The sequence below is a fragment of the Xiphias gladius genome, chromosome 13, assembly GCF_016859285.1.
Source record: "Xiphias gladius isolate SHS-SW01 ecotype Sanya breed wild chromosome 13, ASM1685928v1, whole genome shotgun sequence".
In the NCBI taxonomy this organism is placed as follows: Eukaryota; Metazoa; Chordata; class Actinopteri; order Istiophoriformes; family Xiphiidae; genus Xiphias; species Xiphias gladius.
In genome coordinates this window covers 8,160,049-8,182,731 of record NC_053412.1, presented here as the reverse complement: position 1 = coordinate 8,182,731, position 22,683 = coordinate 8,160,049, and the positions used below count along the sequence as shown (strand labels likewise).

General features: G+C 42.8%; 2 protein-coding genes across 3 annotated transcripts in view; both read left to right on the top strand.

Annotated features, from left to right (window-relative positions):
• The first annotated feature begins 1,713 nt into the window (after positions 1-1,713).
• Positions 1,714-9,652, top strand: cyyr1 (cysteine/tyrosine-rich 1). Its single transcript, XM_040141776.1, has 4 exons — positions 1,714-2,164; positions 5,424-5,523; positions 6,640-6,800; positions 8,498-9,652. The coding sequence occupies exons 1-4, from the start codon at positions 2,065-2,067 to the stop codon at positions 8,629-8,631; spliced, it is 495 nt and encodes a 164-aa protein (XP_039997710.1). The 5' UTR covers positions 1,714-2,064; the 3' UTR covers positions 8,632-9,652.
• Positions 9,653-9,895: 243 nt separating this feature from the next.
• appa (amyloid beta (A4) precursor protein a) overlaps positions 9,896-22,683 on the top strand; it is a 34,197-nt gene continuing 21,409 nt past the window's right edge. For both annotated transcript variants that reach the window (XM_040141911.1, XM_040141910.1), the window contains exon 1: positions 9,896-10,090. In XM_040141911.1, coding sequence (XP_039997845.1) covers positions 10,031-10,090 — 60 coding nt within the window. In that variant the 5' untranslated portion in view covers positions 9,896-10,030. The remainder of the gene's footprint in view (positions 10,091-22,683) is intronic.

Sequence of the window (22,683 nt, the reverse complement as noted above, 5' to 3'; positions counted from 1 at the left end):
GGGGCCCCACATTAACTCACATATTAACCCAGCTCTGTGCAATGCGCACAACTGCGCGGGGCCCAGAGTGGCTGTGTGGTAATTTGATTGGATTTGTAGTAGATTGTGGAACATATGCGCACAAAACCGAAATCGCTACTCAGTTCAATGAGGGCAAAGTAATTGACACACAGTGCGCCTGGAGCTCTCCGGGGGCCCTCTGGGGCCCATGTGGCCCAGGGACAGTAGCCCTCTTTTGCTCAGACGGTAATCCAGTCTAGGGTGCAAACGAAACCCTTTCAACGGTAAATCAAAATCTCTCATGCTCACATGTCGCCCCTCCTCCGTTGTGTCCCATCATGGCCCCTGCCTTGGCCCTCTCCGCCCCTTTCAGAGTTGGGTAATGGTCAGCTGAGGTCGGGGGATTGCTTTTCCCCCCACGCCCTCCTTACCAGCGCGGATAGGAGGAATTCATTTCGCCGTATCAAAACTACAGAGACTCCCTCTAATCGTATCAAGTGGCTGCCCTTGGTCTAATGTGCCTGTTCGAGGGGTTTGGACGTGGTACGTGTCTTCAGCCGAGGTGTGGAGAGGAGGAGGTTTTCAGGTCACCTCTTCTCTGACATTGAGAACCCAACGAGAAACTTGTTCCTGTTGTGTTTTTTTTTCGGTTCCTGAAAATAGCCCCGAGTCCGACAGGTGTGAAAGCCGGATGCGATGACCCTCTTTCGTCAAGGTCGTGATGAGACGGGAGCGTGTGTGGCACGGGACTCTGAGCACGGTGCGAGCACGAGCGTGCGCGCGAGCACGCGCGTAGAAACCCATGCACACGTTTTTTTTCCTCCTGTTCAGTCAAGCTGGACAGACACAACAAGAATAAGATCGGAAAACAGATCGTTTAACCTTCAAAATAAAAGCTTAAACGAAATTAAAATCCGTTAAATATGACTATTACCAAAGGAATCTATAGACAGAATGTTTTTTTTTCCTTTTGTTTATTCATTTGTAAAGAAATGACGTTGCAACATTTTCTATCAAATCAGTCAAAACTAAATAAACGGGGATAAGGAGCAGTGGGATTTGAAGATACTTGATTTGGAAGATTGGGAAGGTACTCTCCAAGGAGAGGGATGGATCTGAGCTATCGGCCGTGGTTCTTGTTCTACGCGCTGCAAAGCCCGAGCAAAGGAGTGGAGGAGCATGACGGGCGCAGATGCCTCCACATCAGGGCCTCGCACCCGGTCTCACTAAATGGGTTGATGAGTTTAAAAGCGATGCAAATCATCACCGGGTCGCAACCCAAACGAGCACCTGCGGGATATTACTGCCAGCTGCTGAATTGTTTTGTGGGGTTTATCGGCGTAGACGGTAACAGGGCCACTTTTACAGCATGGCCATAATTTCTGGGGTTGCTAACATCCATTTACAATGTATTCAGAATAAAGGATATAGAAACCCCCATTATTTTATGCACGATAATGATAATAGTTTATGCCCGTGCATATTGTGAAGAGTGAGCAGATTATAGAGAATTTAGTAAAGTATCAATTTGTCTGAATTAGACTGACATAGCTATAGGTAGCAATTAGAGTCTTATTTTGAAATTGTCGACCAGAAGTCTTTTTTCCATATCGTGGTTGACTTCATACATCGCTCTCTCTCTCTCTCTCTCTCTCTCTCTCTCTCTCAGTATAAACTCGGGGTAATTAGAGCAAACGGGGGACGGCGGGGGAGGGGAGAGGAATAAAAACCTAGCAGCAGTCAGTCGGAGGTGTGGGGACCGGACGGGGGACGGAGACGGCGGAGACGCGCGGGGCCACACGTGGAGGGACAAACACACGGGGCTTCACTTTGGAGGAGGAGGAGGAGGAGGAAGAGGAGGAAGAGGAGGGAAGAAACTGAAAAATAACCCCGAAGTCATAACCAGCAGTTCGCCGCTTTCCCCCGGGCCGAGATACAACGATGCTCCCCGAGGAGCCCAATAGGTGACTGCTGGAAGCACCGGAGGGGCGCGCTTCTTGTTACCCGGTGTCGCCGGTCGAGAAAGTGAGCCGCGAAGTGGGCGCGCGGGGAGAGAGCGGGAGCATGGAAAACCTCTGGAGGAGGCGGAGGACGACGACGACGACGACGCAGGCGCTGAGATGGAAGTGGCTGAGAAACTCGCTGCTGCTTTGTTTATTCACCGGTGAGTTTTGTTTTGTTTGTTTTGTTTGTTTTTCGTTTCGCCGGTTCGAATCCTCTCCCACCTTCGTCTCCAGCACCTACACGTGAATAATTTACCTCCAATTCGGCTTTAATGGGACTTCTTCATGTCCAGTGAGTGATGGGGCTCCTCCAGCCCCAGGAAATGAGCCGCTGGAGAAAAGGGGATAGTGATTTGAAACTACAGGTCGTCAGGGGGAGTCTTTTTTTTTTTTTTTTTAAGTCCGCGATCACAGCGTTTTTAATCCAGGAAAGCACCAGTTGAGGTGACATTTCTTCCACAGAAGGCGCAGCCAAAGCACGAAAACTGCTGGAAACTTTTCATCTGAGTCAGCGCTGCGGTACAGTGCTAGTTGGCGCTGTGCGTGCGTGCGTGTGTGTGTGTGTGTGTGTGTGTGTGTGGAAAGAGGTTGGGGGGGGGGGGTGAAGAACATAGTGGCATTGTCTCCCAGCGTGTGGAGAGACAGGAGCCAGGACCTCTGAGGACCACCCAGACAGAGCACGCCAGAAGTCTGCTGATGGGACCTCCCTATAGGCATTTACATGGAAATATCACAGCTTGGAAGCAGGGAGGCAGGGTTAAATAAAAAAGGTGGGTTGACTGTGACCCCCATCATAAAGGAAACATCCATCAAACCTCGCTTCAATCACAGAAAAAGCACGTTTCCCTTTCTATTTTTTTCTGAGTAACAGAGTTTATCTAAGTTGTAAAGACTTTTTTGCAGGAAAAAAGTAAGTTTTTCTCCACTGCATCCTGCTGCAGTAATTAAAAGGCAGCGCTCTATTTCCTTAGTTTTCTACCTGTATGTGTGTGTGTGTGTGTGTGTGTGTGAGGGTGTGTGAGAACCAGTGCCTGGATATGCGCATACATGCCCTCCAGGCACACATCATTTAAGTGTGAGTGACTCCTGAGAGAACGCAGATCCCAAGCAAAGTCACGCACGCATACGCGCAGAGTTTTGTTTTTTTTCTTTGCAGCGTCCTTCAGTCGGATTGGGGAAGACTTCAGCCCTTCGACGCGACAGCGAGAAGCACAGATCCCGCAGCTCACGGGGGGGAAAAAAGGCCCTCAGATGAGAGAGGCTCGTGTCGTGGCAGCAGGTTGAGACAAGTACACTGAGAGGCACAGCTGTGTGTACAATGCTTTCGAATGTATAGGCTTTGGCTGAGCGGGGGGGGGGGGGGGTGTATGGGTAAATGATGTTGGATCATGGATCTTAAGATATCCTAACACAAGTACATGCCAGTCATACTGTGGCCCCGTTCGAATGTATCCCCACTCAAAAAGTAATGAATTCAGTTGCTGGATCACTGAGGTTCACAGTCCCGTGTTGGTCCTGCACCGTTTTCACACCGTCTCCGTGTCCAGTTGTAAAGTAGCCGCCGTCAGCTCCTTAGCAGCTGTCGGTGTCGCCGTTAAGGGGGGGGTACTCCAGGAGTTTAGTTCAGTCATACAGACTGGGGACTCTCAGGACTGGGCAAATTTGCAGCAGAAGAGGCAGAGAGATCCTTATTGTGAGTCTCTAGCATGGATCGAGCTCCAGAAATGCTGGATCCTACACAGTGAATCTCCACACTGTTCATAAATCTGTGCCCCCAGTTTGTACCGATTTGCTTTCTGAAAAAATAGCCGTTGCAATTTTTCAGCAACACAGATCATCAGATTGCATTTTTTTTTTCCAAAAGCCAAATATATTCCCTTTTTTTTTATTCTACAAGACACAGAAAAGCAGCAGATCTTCATATTTGGGAAGCTGGAGCCAGTGAATATTTGTCATTTTTGCTTGAGCGATGACTCAAACGAACCAGTTTTCAAAATGATCAGCAGATCGACTAATCCTTTTTTTTCTGCTCAGATTTCTATATTTAAATCAACTGTAAAAATGGTGTAAATGTATAAATCAATCACTGCTGAAATCCAAACATTTGTTCCTGGGTCCAAAGCTGATCAGTCAACTGATCCATATCCCTTCGAGGAGACTCGCTATATCCTCCCGACGGACGAACCAACCGCCAAACGAGAAAAACCTTTCACAAAGAGACTTAGTAACAGAACCAAACCCCCTTTTTGCAGCTCTCATGTCATCAAACCTGAAAGAGCAAGGTTATTTTGACAACAAAAAACGGTCCAAACCCATTAATAACGACACATCCTCATAAGAAATGTGCTAATTTTTCAGGCAGTGTCATAGATGTGTCAGATTCCGCCAGTTTGCTGCCTACGGTGCTTGATTCAGCTGGTCGGCCATGTGGGCTGATTTGCTGCCTCAGTCGGCCCAGACCTGGAAAAATAAATCATGCATGTCTACTCTTACCTCAGTGAGCTGCTGCTTAGCGGTCACAAGGCAATGGTGGCTCGTTGCCGTGTGATCTTTTGCGCCGCACTAGGTAACATATGTGAGTCCATTTGTGATCGTGATCTGAATTCGAGAAGGGCAGAAAGTCGCGAAGATTGCAGACACAAGCTTCCTCTCGGTGCTCTAAGTGGAGACCTATTCAAATCTCCAAGCTGTTTTAATTTGTGTCCCAATCTGACTGATATTTAAAAAAAAAAAAAATCTTAAATACGGTAATAGAGGTTATCGGGGGTGGCTGGGTTTACTGGAGCAAAACCCAAGGTCCCCGTGTGAGTTCATCACAGAGATCTTTTTATTTTATCTTCCCTGGACGCTCCACAGGTATTGATAGCTTCTTTTTAAAAAGTGCCTCTCCAGTTCTCTGAGCTCGTAATAAATCAGCTGTCATCGTGCTTTTAAACACTTTGAAGGTATAAATAGAGGCTGCTGGTTGAGGTTGTGTGCTTTTGAGGTGAGTTCATGAAGGGTTTCATTATAGCATTCGAGTTATATTTTTCATCAAGGTAAAGGTTTAAAAAGTTCCCCAGATACCAGGACTCGGTTCTTTAAGAGCTTCTTTTATTACAAGGGAACGCTTTTGACTTCTTAACAACTTGAAATATATCTGTGCCGTGAAGTTGTTTTTTTTTTTTTCTTCTTCTTCTTATAACCCTGTTCAGCTGAAAAATGTCTCCGTGTTATTTTATTCTCGATTATCCCGCTGAGGAACTTAATGTGTTCCTTAAAGACTTTCCTCACAGGCCTCATCTGTGCAAAGGACTTTCCTCCTCTATCGACCAGCACTCGGGGGGAGTGCTGGTGACTTCTGGATCCACAAAGTTTTAACATCCCGCATAGCAGATTCATAGGAGTGTGTGGGTGTGTGTGTGTGTGTGTGTGTTGCAGGTGGAACTGAGGCCCAGTGTGAAGGCTGTATAGAGTATTGCTGCGATGGATCACCCCCTTTCTGCTGCTCCTACTATGCCTATGTAGGGGACGTCCTCTCGTAAGTTGACGCACAGATACAACGAGCTAATTGATGCTTTTTTTTTTTTTTTTTTTTTGCTCTTAATATTTTAGACCATCCAAATATAAGGTATATAGGACTATCAAAGGGGTAAAACAAATAATGCTGAAGTAAGTTGCCAACTAGACGTGAAAGAGGTTACAATGGGGTCCAAGCAAACAGCTGGTTTAATACCGGTTTGGTTGTAAGCTTAGTCAGGCCGAGATGCCCTTTTGTAGGGTGCACTGCCGAGATCTGTTCCAGGCTTTGGCTCCAAGAACCCTGGTGTCCTAACTAATTTGTTATGCGTTGCAGGAGCTGAGAGTGATTTATTTTTGTTGTTCTAATTTGCTTCAGTGTAAAACTTTTAGAAAATGACGGAGAACATTCGGACACACAAACACCATTTTTGTAGAATGATCTGCACACACCTAGAGGTCTGGTGCAGTTCTGCTTCAAATGTCAGAGAACAACTAACTCACATACCAGCTGTCTTTCGAAGTGCCAGGAGACTCTTCAGAAGAGCTGACCTTTTAACCTCTTCCTGACTTGATTCAGCACAGCTGCTTTAACACTTTCACCAAGTTCTCAGACTTCTTTCCTTTTAAGAAAAGAGGTGTTTGTTTACATAACTGGCACAATAATAATGATCCGCCTGTGTTTGTAATCTCTTGTTGCTAAAATGGTATATTAATTCTAATATACTTAATGCACAACCTGGAATGACCCAGAAAAAGTCAGTCTGCTGCTCTTGAAAACTGTCCAATGACAAACGACTTGACTGATGCCGACTATGAAGATGTAACAAACCTGTTAATGATGCGTGTTCCCTCTATTTCATAGTGCCAACTCACAGACTCCTCTGCAGTGCAACAGACCACACACACACACACACACAGCAGTGCACGCACGCTCTGTCACACTGCCACACACAGCGCACAACAGAGTTACATCAGATGCTGCAGTCAATCTCCATGGCAGCAACTTAGAAGTATTGCTATCAAGTCTGTTTGAGACAGCTGCCTCCTCTCACACTTGACTTGGGGGCTCACTGTATGTGTGTGTGTGTGTGTGTGTGTGTGTGTGTGTGTGTGTGTGTGTGTGTGTGTCTTCCAGGGGCACTGCCATCTCCGGTATCGTTTTCGGCGTGGTGTTTTTGATGGGGGCAGTGGCGGCGCTGTTCCTGTGCGTGTGTATGTGCATGAAGAATGGGCGTGGAGCGCGGGTGGGGGTGTTCAGCACCTCCTACATCAACACTGTGACCCAGGGCTATCCAGGTGGGCCTACAGGAACACACACACACTTTTAGATAAAATAATTTTTCAGTACAACAAAACATTTTCTTAATAATTGCTTTGTTACTGTTCTATTGTTATGGATAAAGCTTTGGTTGCAACCAAGAAAGTGTCACACTTATTATCACGCGCACATTTATAAAAATATTTGCAGCCAAAAGACGTTTTCACGATATAAGTTGTCCTTAATGATCTCTTACGACTGATATCTTAAAGCATTTGGTACAACTTAAACTCTTTAAGGTGTGACTTATGAGAAAGTGGTACCAACTTATCACACACACACCAGCCACAAGAATTTAATATTAAGTTATTAAAGTTTTTGCTTAAGAATCATTTGTTTCTGATCTATAAAGTATGACTAAATTGTTTTGACAACTATTTAAAAAAAACTTATTAGTCATTTAAGTCATATTAAAAGCCATAAATGCCATATGTTTGATGCTTATATAAACTGAGCATTTCGTGGTTAGGGCCGTTGGTAGTAGTTTTAATAGCAGTTTAATCAGTAGTGAAATTAATTGTTAGTTGCAGACCTACTTTATATAGTATGACTTGTCAGAAAATGGTTCCAACTTATTTATTAGTGGCTTCATGGTGACTGACTACATTTCCCCCACAGTGGCCCATTATACAAATTCTGCTACGGTGAAACCAGATCTCCTGACCTCAGGCTACCAGAAATTAAAAGAAAACAGCAGATGTAAAAAAGATAAATAAATAAAGAGGCGTAAGGACCTGGCTTTTAGCACTACGAGAGAGCCGACTGTTTCACGTCTGTTACATCCCGTTCACGCTTAAAGGGAGCAAAGTACGGCGGCAACGTCTCCTCATTTTCCTTGCCAGTGCTTTGTCTGCTCATCAGAGTTAGTACTCTGTGACACCCTTCCAGCCCCAGGAATGCTGTTTTTTTTTTTTTTTTTTTTTTTTCTGGGTCTCATCATTTATTTATCGCGTTTCATTCTCCTCGATGTATCCCCTTCATGCTACACTGGACCGCCACTCTTCGCTCTGCCCCGCAGCTCTGATCATGTTTCATAAACCCGCTCAAACATACAAAGCGATGCGCAGAATGAATATGCATGAGGCTACAGCGACACAGATGTGAGGTGCTGTTGGGCTATTATTTTCCCCCACTGCCACAAAGTTGAGTTAACCTATATTTCTATAGGATTTTAATTGGTGCTTATATTATTCATATTATTCAGCACTTGAAATTTTTAAAACAAAGCTTCTCCTTTGAACATGTTAGACTGTGAGTTATTAATAATAATAGTGGCGTAAATGGGAGGTTTTGCTGATGCAACCCGTCCGTTTTTGGCCAGCTTCATTCATCTTCTCTTTCATCTGTGCTGCTTTGATGTTTCAGTGAATAATGCAAGTCCCCCTGGTAAGACCGATGCATTGTGGTCAATAAAACTACTCCTCGGTGCCATATTTTTGACCTCCTTCGGTGTTCGTCGGAGTCCCTTCCTCTAGAGAGTGCAACCGTTTAGTTCAACCACTAGAGGGTGTAACTATCCCATCAAACTCCTTGTGAAATGGGGGCAGTTATCCTGTGTGTAAATGGGCCTCATTCACCTCTAAACACACCAAACTAAAATGTGTACTTACGGAAGAAATAAATCATTTTGACCTAACGAATGCATCTTTTATTTCTTTCCCCTTCTTGAATTCAGGTCCTCCACCTCCGTACACGTACGACTACGAGATGTACCCTCCCTCCCTGCACCCCCCGCCCTACACCCCAACCCAGCCTCGGCCCGCCAACTACTCCCCTCCTCCTCCCTACCCGGGCTGCACCCGCAAGTGAAATCCCTGCCGCGCAGGCCAGCCACCGGCCGGCTCCAAAGAAACTCCGGTGGCCCGGTTCCCCAGACCCGGAGATGACTGTACACTTCTGGCCTATAAAGCAATGTTGTTAACTATTCGGGTTAAAGACAATTCTAGGGAGCCAAAAAAATTTCGGCATTAAAACAAAAAGGGAGGCCTAGTGCATATTTGGTTCGGCAGGAGTCTGGACCAAATGGTGTTTTTTTGGGGGGGGGGGTAATAATTTAACATGCTGTGGCTCAGGAGGCCCAAAGAAGGCCCCAACATGTGCACGTTCTGCAGCTAGCCCGCAGCCGGTACTTTTTTCCCCACTAATGACCAGTATTCGTAACCATCTCGCTGCCTGTGCACATCAAAGGCAGTGTGCGGCTTTGACGAAGGGGAAGACCACTGTTGTCAGCATGGAGGCAAAAGTCTGTCCAGGAGACAATTTAGACTCTGCTTTTATGGAAATGATCACCCCCCCCTCCCTTTTTAAATTTTTTTTTAAGCTTGATTTATGCCAGTGACTTAGGTGGAAGTTTGATGATTAAAGCTGTTTTTAAACAAGTCAGGTCTGGACCTGTCGTGTAGACACAAAGGCTTGAACATAATGCAGAATAATACTGACCTTAATGGCATGGAAAACTTGAAAGGACTGGGCTGTTGGGTTATGGCCTTACTTGAAACGATGCGCGTGTGAAAACTGAACTGGGGTCACATCACGTTCAGCTGAACCAAAATGGATTCTCTTTTGAAAAGGAAAAATTGTAAATCTTTTGCCTTTTGCAAGACTCTCGAAAATTTGTGACGCATTCACCATTTGAATTGCAGTTGTAGGCTCATTAAGGTTTGCAATTGAAAGTGAATTGACCACACTGTGCTATGACTAATTCATTTGATGGATGATTGTGAATGATGGAAGGGATTTGACCGTATTAATCATGTGTCAGGTAAATGATTTTAAGTGTTTCCTTACTGTCTCAGTGGCTGTGTTGTAATTAAAAATGTGATTAAAACGACTTTTTATTATTTATTTATTTATTTTGAAGTATGAACATCGACATCTACAGTCACATTTATTCATATGAATAATCAACAATGTATGAGCGTGTGTAAATAAAAGACAAATGCGTGCGCGTCGGAAGGTAGAGTACAAGGGAGAAACTGTGTGTGTGTGTGTGTGTGCGCGTGTGTGTCTGTGTGCGTGTGTGTGTGTGTGTTAATCCCACTCTGCTGTGGTCAGGTGATCCGGCGCTGAGCAGCTGTGCAGCCTCGGTATCACTCACCATCAGACAACGGGAGTCACCGGCGCAGAGCACACTGTTCCTCACCCGACGCAAACGTTAAAACCGCTCGGCGAAACGCTGCTTTGAGGAGCGTCGTGTCCGCGAAACGACATGGGGGACCGAGTAGCTTTACTGCTGCTGGCTGTAGCGGCTTCGACTCTGGCTGCCGAGGTAAGAAAAATCTGGGTTTTTTTTTTTTTTTTTTTTCTTGGTCAGATTTTTTTTTTTGTATTTTCCACCATATTGTTGCCAGCTGAGTCAAGTTAGCTACCGTTAGCTACAACAACTCCGGAAGCCGAGCGGTAGTAGTTTTAAGCACGAAACGTAGATTATGTTTGGGTGAGCAAGAAGATAATTAAAAACATCCAATTTCGATATCAAGTCAAGTCACGAAATTGTATCAAACCACAAATAAACTGGCATATTTGGTGTCATAATATGCTGTTGCGTGTTCTTTGCAAAATAGCCATACTGAATCCAATCTGATGAAGGTAATGATGTCAAAATTATGTAAAAGCCAAAATATCTTAATGGTTATTTAAACTCTTTTTAATTTCCACATTGGTACTTCGAATATCGCATCAAGTGCACTGGAATAAAATAAAAATAAAAATAAAGAGTCGATTGCTTGCCTGTCGTTTTATGTTGAAAGTTTTAACAGGAAATGTCATTGAAAAAGCTAGCTAACTTGGCACTGATTGTGAGCACTTGGATATTTCCAAATACACACAGTTTGGTACAATATCACGGCACCAGTCGGATATTTATATCAGTATTTGCCGTTGTTTTATTTGTAGTTAATCTCCCCAGAAGCAAGCGATGGAAATAAATGACACGTATTTAATGGAAATACCCTTTTCCCGACGCACTCCGTAATGTCTTCTTGGGCAAAGTCCCCTCTCAAGCCTGTGGGAACTGATTTATTGAGACTATGTGGCAATAAAGGGAGAATGCCCGACACCCTTGATTTAAAGCTGCCCCCGTAATATGTCGTTTCAAACCGGGAAGCAACTTGCTTTTCTCTGACTTAAATTTTTTTCCAAACAAGTTAGGTTTGGCAGGAAATTATTTACCCCCTCAGTAATACTGCGCAAATGTTACTGGACGTTGCCGTTGTGGGTCGGTCGTTTACTGGTCATTTTGGGCTAATTTAATCTTGATTAAAATCATTACAGTGAAATGAATAACGAGCGTATTGTCTCATTTTCCATATCCCGAGGGCTCATTTTAGGGGAGTGGGCGTGTTTTGGGAATGGTAATAAGTCAATAAGACGTCTTGTTCTCTCGCGGTGAGGACTCGACGCCTGGTGCCGGTTTAAACAAAAATAAATGAACCCGTGAAAACGACCCTTTCCACGGAGAAACCAACATTATTGACGCTCTCCCACATATTTCGGTCAGATGGTAGAGAATGGAGAAGTAAGATGGCGGCGGTGCACTGCAGCATTTATCGAGGGTCGGGGAACTGTGAAGCCAACAGGAGCTTCGACTGTCATTGTTGCCTTCCAGGCTCTTTTCTTACCCCCTCGTAGAGTTTGGTGTGATAATAAGTCATACTGGAAATGTGTCTTCACATTGGACCCGGTATCACAAAATCAGTGTTTATCCATTTTTCAGGCGTCTCTTGCAAGAATATGGCTTTGTGAATATACACTGCAAAAAATATCTATTTTCAACATGTGATCTACTTGATCTTGTCCTAGTATGCCAGGGAAAATATGGAAAAATTCGCAATTATTTAGTGAAATTCAGCCATTTTCAGAACACATGGATTTGTTAAAATGCCATTTCATCATTCCCCGTTCTGCAATTTTCTTCATACCGTAAACCAGTGAACCTTTACTTCCTTTTTTTGTAAAAATTTGCTACTAAAATTTGTAAAGAAAATCCCCCTGGTTGTGAGGTACCGTTTGAATCAAAGGGATTCCCCAGACTGGGAATTTTAATGAGTCACTTGAACACTTCAGGTTATGCTGCTGATGTGGATTTAGTTAATGTGGATATTATTTACAGTGGTAGCCATGTTAGGAGAGAAATTACACATTCCTGTGACAGCCAGTAGCCACATTGTTTCAGATGCCTGCAGTCGTGGTTGAGGAGCAGCTGCAGTTCAATGTTGTCTTCGGGATCTGTAGTTGGAACAATGATAGCTTTTATACATGATAAAGGTGTTATTTGTTATAGATCAATAGTGCCAAACAATGGCTATTATACTCCATTTGGGCCTCTGGTTTTTGCTTTCTTGGCCATTTTTCTAGTTTTTATTTTTCCCTCAAATGCATTAGGTGGAATTTTGGCAGCTGACCTTCATTGTTTCCTGCACGTAGCCTATAATCAGTGCAGTTGGAATGAATAGTTTGGGCTGCTTATCAAGCGAACCACCAGGCTTTGTTCATTATCCATTGCTTACATTGCTTGAGACAATCTTCACCCTTAGAGTCCTGTATTTACTTTATCAACATCAAAGGCAGAAGTAATGTAACGCAACAGAAGATAGAAGAAGTAGTTAAAAATTTGAGGAAAAATAACATCAAGATTAAATCAGACTTGAAAATGAGATTCGAAGTTTTTGATCTTGTTTTGGCTTGTTTATGGCCTTCATTACTGCCCTGTACAAACACACACACTTCTAAATACACAGCTCTAGGAAGCTGCTTTTCCTGACGGGCCCGCCCTGTACACGCAGGCTGCGGTGTGGAGCGTGGGAGTTGGATGCCGGCCTTTGTGTATTTGTAAATCCTTGGGAAATGGCTCTTGGATGGGTGAAGGCAGTCTGTTTGTGTGCATACTGCAGTCTTTCAGCCTTAGGGCGGACTAGCCCTCTCCCCCTTATTAGTGAGCCTTAATGCCATTATGCCTGTTGGCACTGCCAGTGTTTCTCTCTCTGGCACCTTCTATGCTGCTCACACTGCAGTTTCAATTTGTTGAAGGATAACTCCCCAAACACTAATACATCTCCTCTTATTTGGCTTTTTATTGTATGCACTTTCGCCTGCCGGTACTTCTACTTTAGTCTGTAATTTGGCAGAATGCCTTTTGATGGACCCCAAAGAAAGACTTTGAATTACGTGCTTAGTGTACTCCCAGTATACTTGTAGATAGAAAAGCAACAACAAAAGTGGTATGAAACATTCTGCAGTTGAAAAATCTCTCTATCAAAAATTTGGCAGGTCTTATGGCCATGCTGTATTCAGGTCAGCTGAGCCTAATGTCAGTGAATAATTCACTTTCTGAATCTGTGGGTTTTTTTTTTTTTTTTTTGTGACATGGTAACAGAAGCCCTTGCTCTGATTCTGAGAGACTGATGTTTTCTTATAAATTGTTACTACAATTGACATATCTTGTAATGTCACATCTAAAGCTGAAACAATTAGTTGTTTAATTGGATAGTTGCTTGACAGAAAAGCATCTGCCATAATTTTGATCAGTGAATAATCATTGAAGTAATATTAAGAAGCAAAGAGAAAAAAAAGACAAACATTGGTTCTAAGTTCTCTATTTTGGACTGTCAGTTGGACAAACTACGACATTTTCTCCTTGGGCTTCTGTGACCTTGTGATGGAATTTTTTTTTTTTGCTGTTTGCTGACTTTCTACAGACCAAAGGAATACTCAGTCAATTGAGAAAATAATTGGTAGATTAATTGATAATGAAAATAGTTGTTAGTTTGAAGCCTGAGTCACATGAGCTACAGCATGTTCCTGCTGTTGGTTGGACATTTATCTGTATCTGAAAATAGGTACTATAGTGCTCGAATGCTACATTGACTGGTTGCCTAGTCAGTTAATAAAAAAAGGAAAAACAATTTTTATGAATAAAAGAAAGTAAATAATGCAAAACTGCCAGACATACTTGTCTCAGATTCTAAAATGTAATAAGTTACTGCTTTTCTCTGTTGTTTGTCATTGTAAATTGAATATCCTTGGTTGGAACACAAAGCAGCAACCTGAAAACGCTACCTCGGGCTTTTTTTTTTTTTTTTTTAAAACAAACTTTTATTGACATTTTGACCAAATTATTAATCTTTGAAAATAGAATTAAGACATAGAATTGAGAATAATAGGCACCACTCCTACCATTCAATGTGGTGATATTAGTTTGTCCAAAGAGAGGCACAGAGAGAGCACTCTGTACCTGTCTTCCTCCTCTTGGTAATAAATGAATATTGTCATGTTACAGGTCATTTAATGTCCTCTTCATACCGAGACATGAAAGCCGTTTTTTTCCAGCACTCGCTGTTTTATTATCTCTCTCCCATTTTTCTATTTTTAATCCTTCAACGCGTGGTGCAAAGAATTGGCTATAAAAATTCCTGGTTCGAACAGCGCACATTGTCCATCTTGGTTGTGTCAACAACAATGACGCCGCAGCGCTCCCAATTAATGTTCCCCCTGCATCCCCCTCTGTCTGTCCTGGAGAAAAGAATTCCTGACCTTTTGATACTGTTGTTTCTATTGTCATGGTCAATGGGAGGACGCTGATGTGCTTGCTGTCCTTTGGAGTTGCCCGTCCATCGCTTCTCTTCTCTGTCCACCTAGTGAAACCCTAGATAACACATAGGTTTCCCCAGTAGAAATGTAAATCAGCTTTTTACGAACATTTAGCGAACAGTTTTACCTGTTATACTTTGCATCTTAACTTTCTTTTTTTGTCTCTTTTTTTTATCATTCTCACAGTCCTGAGTCTTCTTTGTGTGTTCATATTTTCCTACTGAAAGGTAGCATTCCACCTTTTCAAAACATGTTAGGAATCTGTTAGGGCTGATTTTGAGTCAAGAATCAAGTCAAGGACCCTATTCAGTGACTGAATGAAGAGCTACCCAGTGCCAGACCGATCTAGCCAGGTTGTAAAGAGAAAACCTTTACATGGGTGTCTTGTTGAGTTACGGCAAAGTCTGGTTGCGTTCATCTGGCAGTTATTGATCAGTATTACTTAGGGTGCCATCTTTCTTGCCAAGACATAATTTGAATTATACATTTTGTTTACAATATATTAGCACTCACTAATGTGGAGTTGCAAGTCAGTCCTTTGAAAAGCCTCTTCTTTATCTGGCTCACGTCTTTCTCTTTATTAATGGTGCATAATTACCTCTAATAGGTCAAACATGTACGCAACCCTAGCTTTATTACCTGCTAGTCTTCGGGGAGCACAAAATTCTCCCTCCCACTTCTCAGATTAGAGCGGCTCCCCCACCAGGCAGCACTATTCATCACCTTTGGACTGTTATTTCCATCTCTAAATATCAGCATTGCGCCACAGAAACACAATCTTCATTTCACTGCTGCTGAGTAAGCAGCTGTTGTTACAGAATCTGAATAATAAGCCTAGAAACAAGTCGCCTTGACCCGCACAATTACTCAGCAGCAGCACCGAGTACATCCAGCTTTCACTTCATCAGTGACAAAGCTGCACACACTCATCCACACAAAGCCTCCATCTGAAAGCATGTTCCTGCTGTCAGTTGTCAAGGCATCAATGCCGCAGTGCTTTTATAGTCACATCTCCATCAAAAGTGCCATATGTCACAGGCATGGTGTGTTGTATACTGTATGTTTGTTTTTGTGTGTGTGTGTGTGTGTGTGTGTGTGTGTGTGTGTGTGTGTGTGAGAGAGAGAGTGACTGACCTTCTGCTGAGATATGACCAATAGTGTGATAATCTGACCAAAGCCAATACAGTCAATTTTTAACCATGGATTTGGTCGTCATTGATTTATTAGTGTGTGATGGATGAGTTGGATATACATTTCTGCTTGTATGTGTAGATTCACGGCCATGAAACTGAGGGATGGTGCTGCAATCAGTATATTATAATATGTGTTAGTCGTCACACATCGTGACTCAGACCCGCCCGGCACTTGACGGTGCAGCCTTGTATCCTCTGTGTTGGACTCTAAACTAGAGATGTGTAATGAACCAAAGAAACACCAGCTCTCTGCGAAGGAGTTCTGACATTTATTCTGTGTCCTGTGCATTAAAGACTGATATAGAGCGGCTCCACAGACTCAGTCTAGAGATACTCCTGTGAAACCAGAGTGGCATGCAATACATTCGGTACTATTGTCCTAAACAAAGTACGCAGCAAAGTGGGTTGGAAAAAGCATCTCTATGATTGTGCCGGTAGTTTTGTGGCTAAGATGCATAGCGTATAGTCGCAATATCCCAGGTTCAATTTGCATGAAGACCTGTGTTGGGGACTCATTATTTTCAAGATGGGGAATCGTTCTGAGAAAGTTTCATTTTAATGATGATATTTTGTCTCACCACCTTTTTATCAACACAAAAAATACCCATGGGGGTCCTTGTTTTCGAAGGTTGTATTCCTCCAGTCACAGAAGTGATCTCACCCCCCTCGTCCTCTGACTTTGCTCTTCCCATGTCACCGTCCTGGCTGTTCAGGGTTGCCATAGCAGTGGAGTCTTCCCCAGGTGCCTGGTACTTGGACTATAATTAAGTTGCAGTGTGTTATTCCCATTGTTCTTCTCACCCATTCCTCCCTCTCTCCCTTCTTATAACATTTTCCATCAGAGGAGTTTCTCACTCTTGCTTTTTTCTGAAAGGCTGTGTCATCCATACAGTATGTTACAGATGTGCTGCATGCCTTTGGTTTGAGATTCACAGTTGAGAGAGTTTTCATGGAACTAGTATCTTTTCGAGTCGGGCGACACACCATCAGTTGTAGATGAGAAGTCCTCTCGGAGTCCAAGTGTGAAATTGCAACGCTCGTTTGAAATGCCAAGTTCTCTGTGTGTGTGTTTGTGTATGTGTGTGTGTGGCTGGAAGGGTGGGGGTGGGGGGCGGGTTGCATATGAGTGAGATGAGAAATGGAAATTTTGGTCAGAAAGTGGCCGGGGTTTCTTGTCTGTGCCCTGCTATTTCTGGATCTGTTTCTTGTTTGGTCTCCATGAAGGAAGCAGACTTCCCGTGTTTGTTCGACAGAAGTGATGCAGAACTAGGTGTGTGTGTGTGTGTGTGTGTGTGTGTGTGTGTGTGTGTGTGTGTGTGTGTGTGTGTGAGAGAGAGAGAGACTGGGGGCCATTGTGTAAGAAACCTGTCATGTTTGAAGTGACAGTATGCTTTGCGGAACACTCAAAGTCTCGTAAATTTTGGAGTTTGTGATTTGCTAAACTGATATTAATCGTAATTACGCGTTATAATTTCAACGTAATTATTCTAGTTTTTTGTCATTTAATGTATAATTAAATTACAGTTGAAAGAGGAAAACGGGTCCCTTCCACGATAGTACAGTTCCATTAGTGATTGTTTTACCTTAACAAATACTTACTGCGTACCCAGTTTACCTGCCAGCCATGTGTGGAGGTGGGTTCCGCAACCATTACTGATGAATCCGGATGTACACACCCATCAGCCCCAGGGCCTGATTCACAAATGACTCGTAGCAACAACTCTGATGAAGGATGACGTCAACTCACCGTCAGCCATCAAATAATTTTCTTTTTGTAGCTGTTAACATCGTTATTGGGCTTCCGGCTTGTACATACTTAATTTCAGCATTGTTTGAATGAAATCTGGCATTGTTTTAGAAGTGAAGAAAATTGTTCATTAAGCCTGGATGCTAGTGACTACATTACAGAAAATATTCTAAGTAAAACCTTTTTGTGAAGTTTGCGTTTTTCAAGCGTTTGTGTCTGACACAGCTGACGAATTACGAAAAACAAGTTTTGATCAGATCCTGTTGGGCAAGGAGGATGCTGTTGCTGCAGATGCTGAAACTTATGATTCATGTTGACATGTATTCATCCAGCCAGTCTGTTGCTAAAGAAGGCTCTAACACGCTGAGTGTTGTCGGGGTTTTTTTTGTGACCTGGCCCATAGAGATTCGACATAACATGATGTAAAAAGGCCTTGAAAAATTAGAAATGGTGACTGAAAGATGACTAAATAATATTTTATCTCAGACATTCATTGAATGAAGAGGGTTTAGTAGAATTTTTCCTTCATAGATAAACGTCATTAATACAAGAAGAAAGAAAAGGCCCGATTAAAATAACTGATTCATTAATGATGTGTGATAGTGATGCATCTTTCAGTTTACGCGAAAACAACCCTTATTAACATATTTTGGGGCTGGATTGTTAACAGATTTGCATAATTTCAGATCTGAGCAGCAACAGTCTATGGTGTGACCATTGAGTTTATTTTCAGTCCGTGTGTGTGTGCACACAGGTGATCGTAGCTCCGTGTGTGTGTGTGTGTGTGTGTGTGTGTGTGTGTGTGTGTGTGTGTGTGCGTGTGTTGGCAGTCCACTTCAGAGTGATTCCCAGCTAGATACCAGTGAGGTCAGAGCCAGTTTACCACACTGGTACTGAACGAGCCGGCCATTGCCCAGGGTTAATGTTCATGTTAGGCACACAAAAACACCTGCGTGCACGCCCAGCTACGTGCCGGTTACACATCTACACCACACACACATACACACATACACATTTCCTGACGAAAGCAATTAACCTGATGATGAAAATCCTCCTCCCAGGTGACTTGGATAATGGTGTTGCCTCAGGTTGCCACAGCAATGACAGAGGGAGGTTATAACAGGCAGATCCCCAGAGGCTGAGAGCTGACTCCGTATCCATGGTGATAATAACTAAGGAAACCAAGAGTCCCTCCATCACGTTCAGACAAATTAAGTGGGCAGAAGTCAGTACAATTTTTCTTACACACTTCTAATAAGATTTTAAACAGATTTGTCTGAGATGCTAATTCCTGAGGAACCCCCGAGACAAAGCTTAATCGCATTGAATATGAATGAAGATAATTCTTCAAACAAACTTAAATTCTCCTCACAGAGTCAATGAAAACTTCTGAAGATGAGGACTGGATTGTTTTTTTTTCCCAAATACGAGGCAGTGTACTTCAAATGGGTGTGGTTGATCTTAGATGTGAGGAAAATCAACTGTCCTTTAACACATGTTTACAATTTGAAAGGTGATTGACTGGGAGGAAATATTTCAGGTCAGTTTGACCTTTTCAGGCCAAATAAACCAGGAAATCAATATTTATCCCAGAATGACTTAGAACTATTGATTTAAGAAATGCCTGAATGAACAAGATGCGATGGAGTCTGTGTCTCTTGAAGTGCTCGGGTTTCATCATAACCTGAATCACCTCACTTTGGCCCAGCAACGTTGGCAGCATTGCTTAGCTGATGAGACCCTTTTTTTTAAATTCTTTCTCCCGCATATTCGGGCCAGAGCTTCTGTTTTGCCTCAGATCTTTTTTTTTTCTATTGTTTTTTATGTTTTTTTTTTTTCTGTCTGGTTTTAACATCTGGTCTGTAATTGAACGTTTGGCCAGCAGGGAGTGTGAGGGGAAGGGAAGAGGGTCTGGCTGTCCTGTAATCAGTGAAACAAACTACCCACTAGATCTGCTTCCCAAACATCAAGTGCAGATAGCAACACACACACACACACACACACACACACACACACACACACACACACCAGAGTTGCACGCACACTTTTAAGTCCAGTCAAAGATGATCTTAGGGGTTTAAGTAACAGCAGGCCCTGTTTGCCAACGTGATTATACAGTATGTGTGTGTGTGTGTGTGTGTGTGTGTGTGTGTGTGTGTGTCTGTGCCTTGTGCAAAAGCATCGCTGCTGTGTGTAAGAACGTTGAGCGTCTGTTGTCACCTTGCCAGTCTTATCTAATTCAGCTGTCACATATCCTCCCAAGCTAAGCAAACAAATTTCCACAGTGATACATCTTGTAAACAACCCACAGACAGTCGGGCTTCCACTTGATTCCATCAGAATTGATTAATTGATGACTCCAAGGAAAGCAATATAAGTTTATTATATCACATAACATGTTATCCCGCTCATGAATGTTTAAAGGCTGCCAAAGATAACACAATAAACGCCTTATTTGCATTGTGTTACACTGCACTTGTAGGAGATGCCTTTCTCTTCTACATAGTGATTGTGTATCTGAGCCATTGTTAACCATCTCTAACACTCAGAGTTGACATTATCTTGCGAGTGATACAGTACGTTCCAGTCAGGACAATAAAGCCTCGTCTTGTTTGCGACTCAACTTGGACGTAGCCAAAGATGCCTGTAAAAGATGTGTGCTAGAGTGTGTGTGTGTGTGTGTGTGTGTGTGTGTGTGTGTGTGTGTGTGTGTGTGTGTGTGTGTCTGTCTATACGTGTGTAGAGCTCCTGCGACACATCTCGCTCTCCAGGGAGTCTCCCCCTGGGACGAGAGCTGATCTAAAACACCCTCCCTCCTTACCCCCCCTCAAACTCCCCATGGCAGGCCTGGGCCAGTCAGATAAGACTGTACAATTAATAGCACCCCAGGACCAGCACCCACGGGGACACTTCAAAAGATTGTGTGTGTGTGTGTGTGTGTGTGTGTGTGTGTGTGTGTGTGTGTGTGTGTGTGTGTGTGTGTGTGTGCACTTTTGGTGCACTCTATGCCTCTTGGTGAGTGAGAAGATACACGATCTGTATGTGTGTGTGTGTGTGTGTCCGTGTGTAAGAAGTAATTTATTTGCAGTTTTTATGTGGGTGATGCAATATTTCTTTTTCTGACAACCCCCCATTTATATGTAATGGGTAATAAACCTTTTCCTGCTTTTTTTTTTCTTTTTTTTTTTTCCCCCCTGCTTTTTAGTGATGCTGATCACATCTCTGAATGCAGCAGCCACGAGTGGTCTCGCTCACACAATCAGTACATTTTATGCGCGTACATGTACATTTTTGAGATAGGAACGGTTAGGCAATTTACATAAAGGGGAGAGGTGGTATATTGTGTTTGATTGCCACACATGTCGAGTGCTGTGCACAGACTGATGAGAATGTTTGTTCCTCCGACACATAGTGAAGTTGGCAGCTAATTTGTGTTTTCTACCAAAATCTAGATAGTCAAAAGGGACACAAGCTTGTAAAGAATGATTCACATTTTTTTTTTTAGAAATTGGATTTTAGCCCTGTCATTAAGTCTGACGGGGTTAAAATTTATGACTATTGTTATATTTGATTGATCTGTGTATTTTTTTTTTCTCTATTCATTGATTTAATAATCATTTGGTCAGTAAAATGTCAGAAATATTTAAAAATGCCACTAAAAATGCTGAAATATTAGATTGCTATCACATACAACAAAGAAAAATTTGGCATTTTTGCTGAAAAAAATGACTGACTAATCAATTATCAAAACATTTGTAGATTTTCATTCCAGCTCTAATCTAACTCACTTTCTTTGAAGGTTAACCCAAAAGTGAGTGCACCTGAAAAATAATGTCCAAAAGTACAAAAATAAGACCCATGTTGTCGGAATTATGCTCTAAGGCAGAGCATATGACCATCAGACACATGATGATGAAGCGACGATCACGTTGCTTTATCATTGTCTAAAGTTTGCCTGGATGTGATTTGGGTCATGGTTTCCAGCTTTAGAAATAGGCCACCTGTCTTAGATGGGAAGTGTGATTTGAATAACAGTGCGTAACAAAATCACTCACACGCACACACAAGTGTGGACGGTTCATGTGAACTGCTGCAGTGAGATTGTCATCCTGATCGTAAACCTCCTTGGTGAATCAAACCACTTTATCAAATTGCAGTAGCAAATAATCTCACTTTAATCGCTTTACCACTACAAACTTGTATGTTATTGCATTACATTATTAGATTGTTGGTTTGTCTGTTTGTGTTTTTTAGTGCTTTTCTGTCTTCCATGTGCTGCCCTCGGGGTAAAACAAATTTCATTTCATTCTCAAAATTATTATGTTAAACGCTTTTTATGGTTTTTAAACCAACATTGGATGCCAAGCTTTAACAGCTTGGACAAGGCCTATGTGCAACTTAATTTTGCGGTCCTATATGGGTCAGCAGAGCCAGTGGCTTAAGTCTGTATTTTCTTTCCGTGACTGTCTGTCTGGATTTTGGACACAACGCTGCCTGTTTTCTGCAAATAGCACACAAATACCGTCACAAACTTTATCCTGCTACAATTCTCGTCATTGTGGAATTTGTTATGACTTTGCTAGCTTCCTTCACTGCAAGTTTTTGCTCTGTTGCTCCCTTTTTTGTCCAACTATAGAGGTCTTTCATCAGCTTGTATGATGAATAAAAATAGCAAGAAGCTGGGAAACATTTTTGACGGATCGCTGCTTTAGTTACTTGCTTGTAATTTCTCTTTGTAGAAGTAGCATACCAAGCAATATATGACCAGGGTGTCTGCTGACTCTAATTGAACTATCTCCTCGGGGTCATACTGCATCAGCTTCCATTGCCCTAGCTTATACGCTGTTGCTACAGTGATGGCTATCATGCCAGATTGAGAGCAAAGGGGGATATTTCTCCTGACCAGGCTGCCGTCCTAATCCTCAATGCCCAGATTACTGCTCCCTCCCCTGCACGATGACCGGCTGGCTAGCTGGCAGGACCATGAACCGGGGCTGAGATAGGATAAAGACAGAGAGAGACAGAAGAGCGGAGGGAAGCCTGGTTTCTCCTTCTGTAATATACATTTGTCTAACACTTTGCCACCGGTGTGTTTGGCCATTCGTCAGTCTGCCTGTCTTTTAGTCCCATCTTTCGCTTGCTCAGGGTAGATTCATTGTCGCTGGAGCCAGAAGAAAACAAAAAAACCTCTCTACTCATAGTGTTTTTAACTTTTCTTTTTGGGAGGATTTGCAGAATTCAAATTGTACGCGACCCATTATTTCTCCAGTTGTTTGAAAATGTAAAAAGAAAGTGGAAAGATGACTTCTGTACACAGTATAATAAGTGGTTTTA

Coding starts and splice junctions, on each gene's coding strand:
- cyyr1 (XM_040141776.1), top strand. CDS start 2,065: ATGGAAAACCTCTGGAGGAGGCGGAGGACGACGACGACGACGACGCAG. Junction 5,524..6,639: donor TATGTAGGGGACGTCCTCTC/GTAAGTTGACGC, acceptor TGTGTCTTCCAG/GGGCACTGCCATCTCCGGTA. Junction 6,801..8,497: donor TGTGACCCAGGGCTATCCAG/GTGGGCCTACAG, acceptor TCTTGAATTCAG/GTCCTCCACCTCCGTACACG.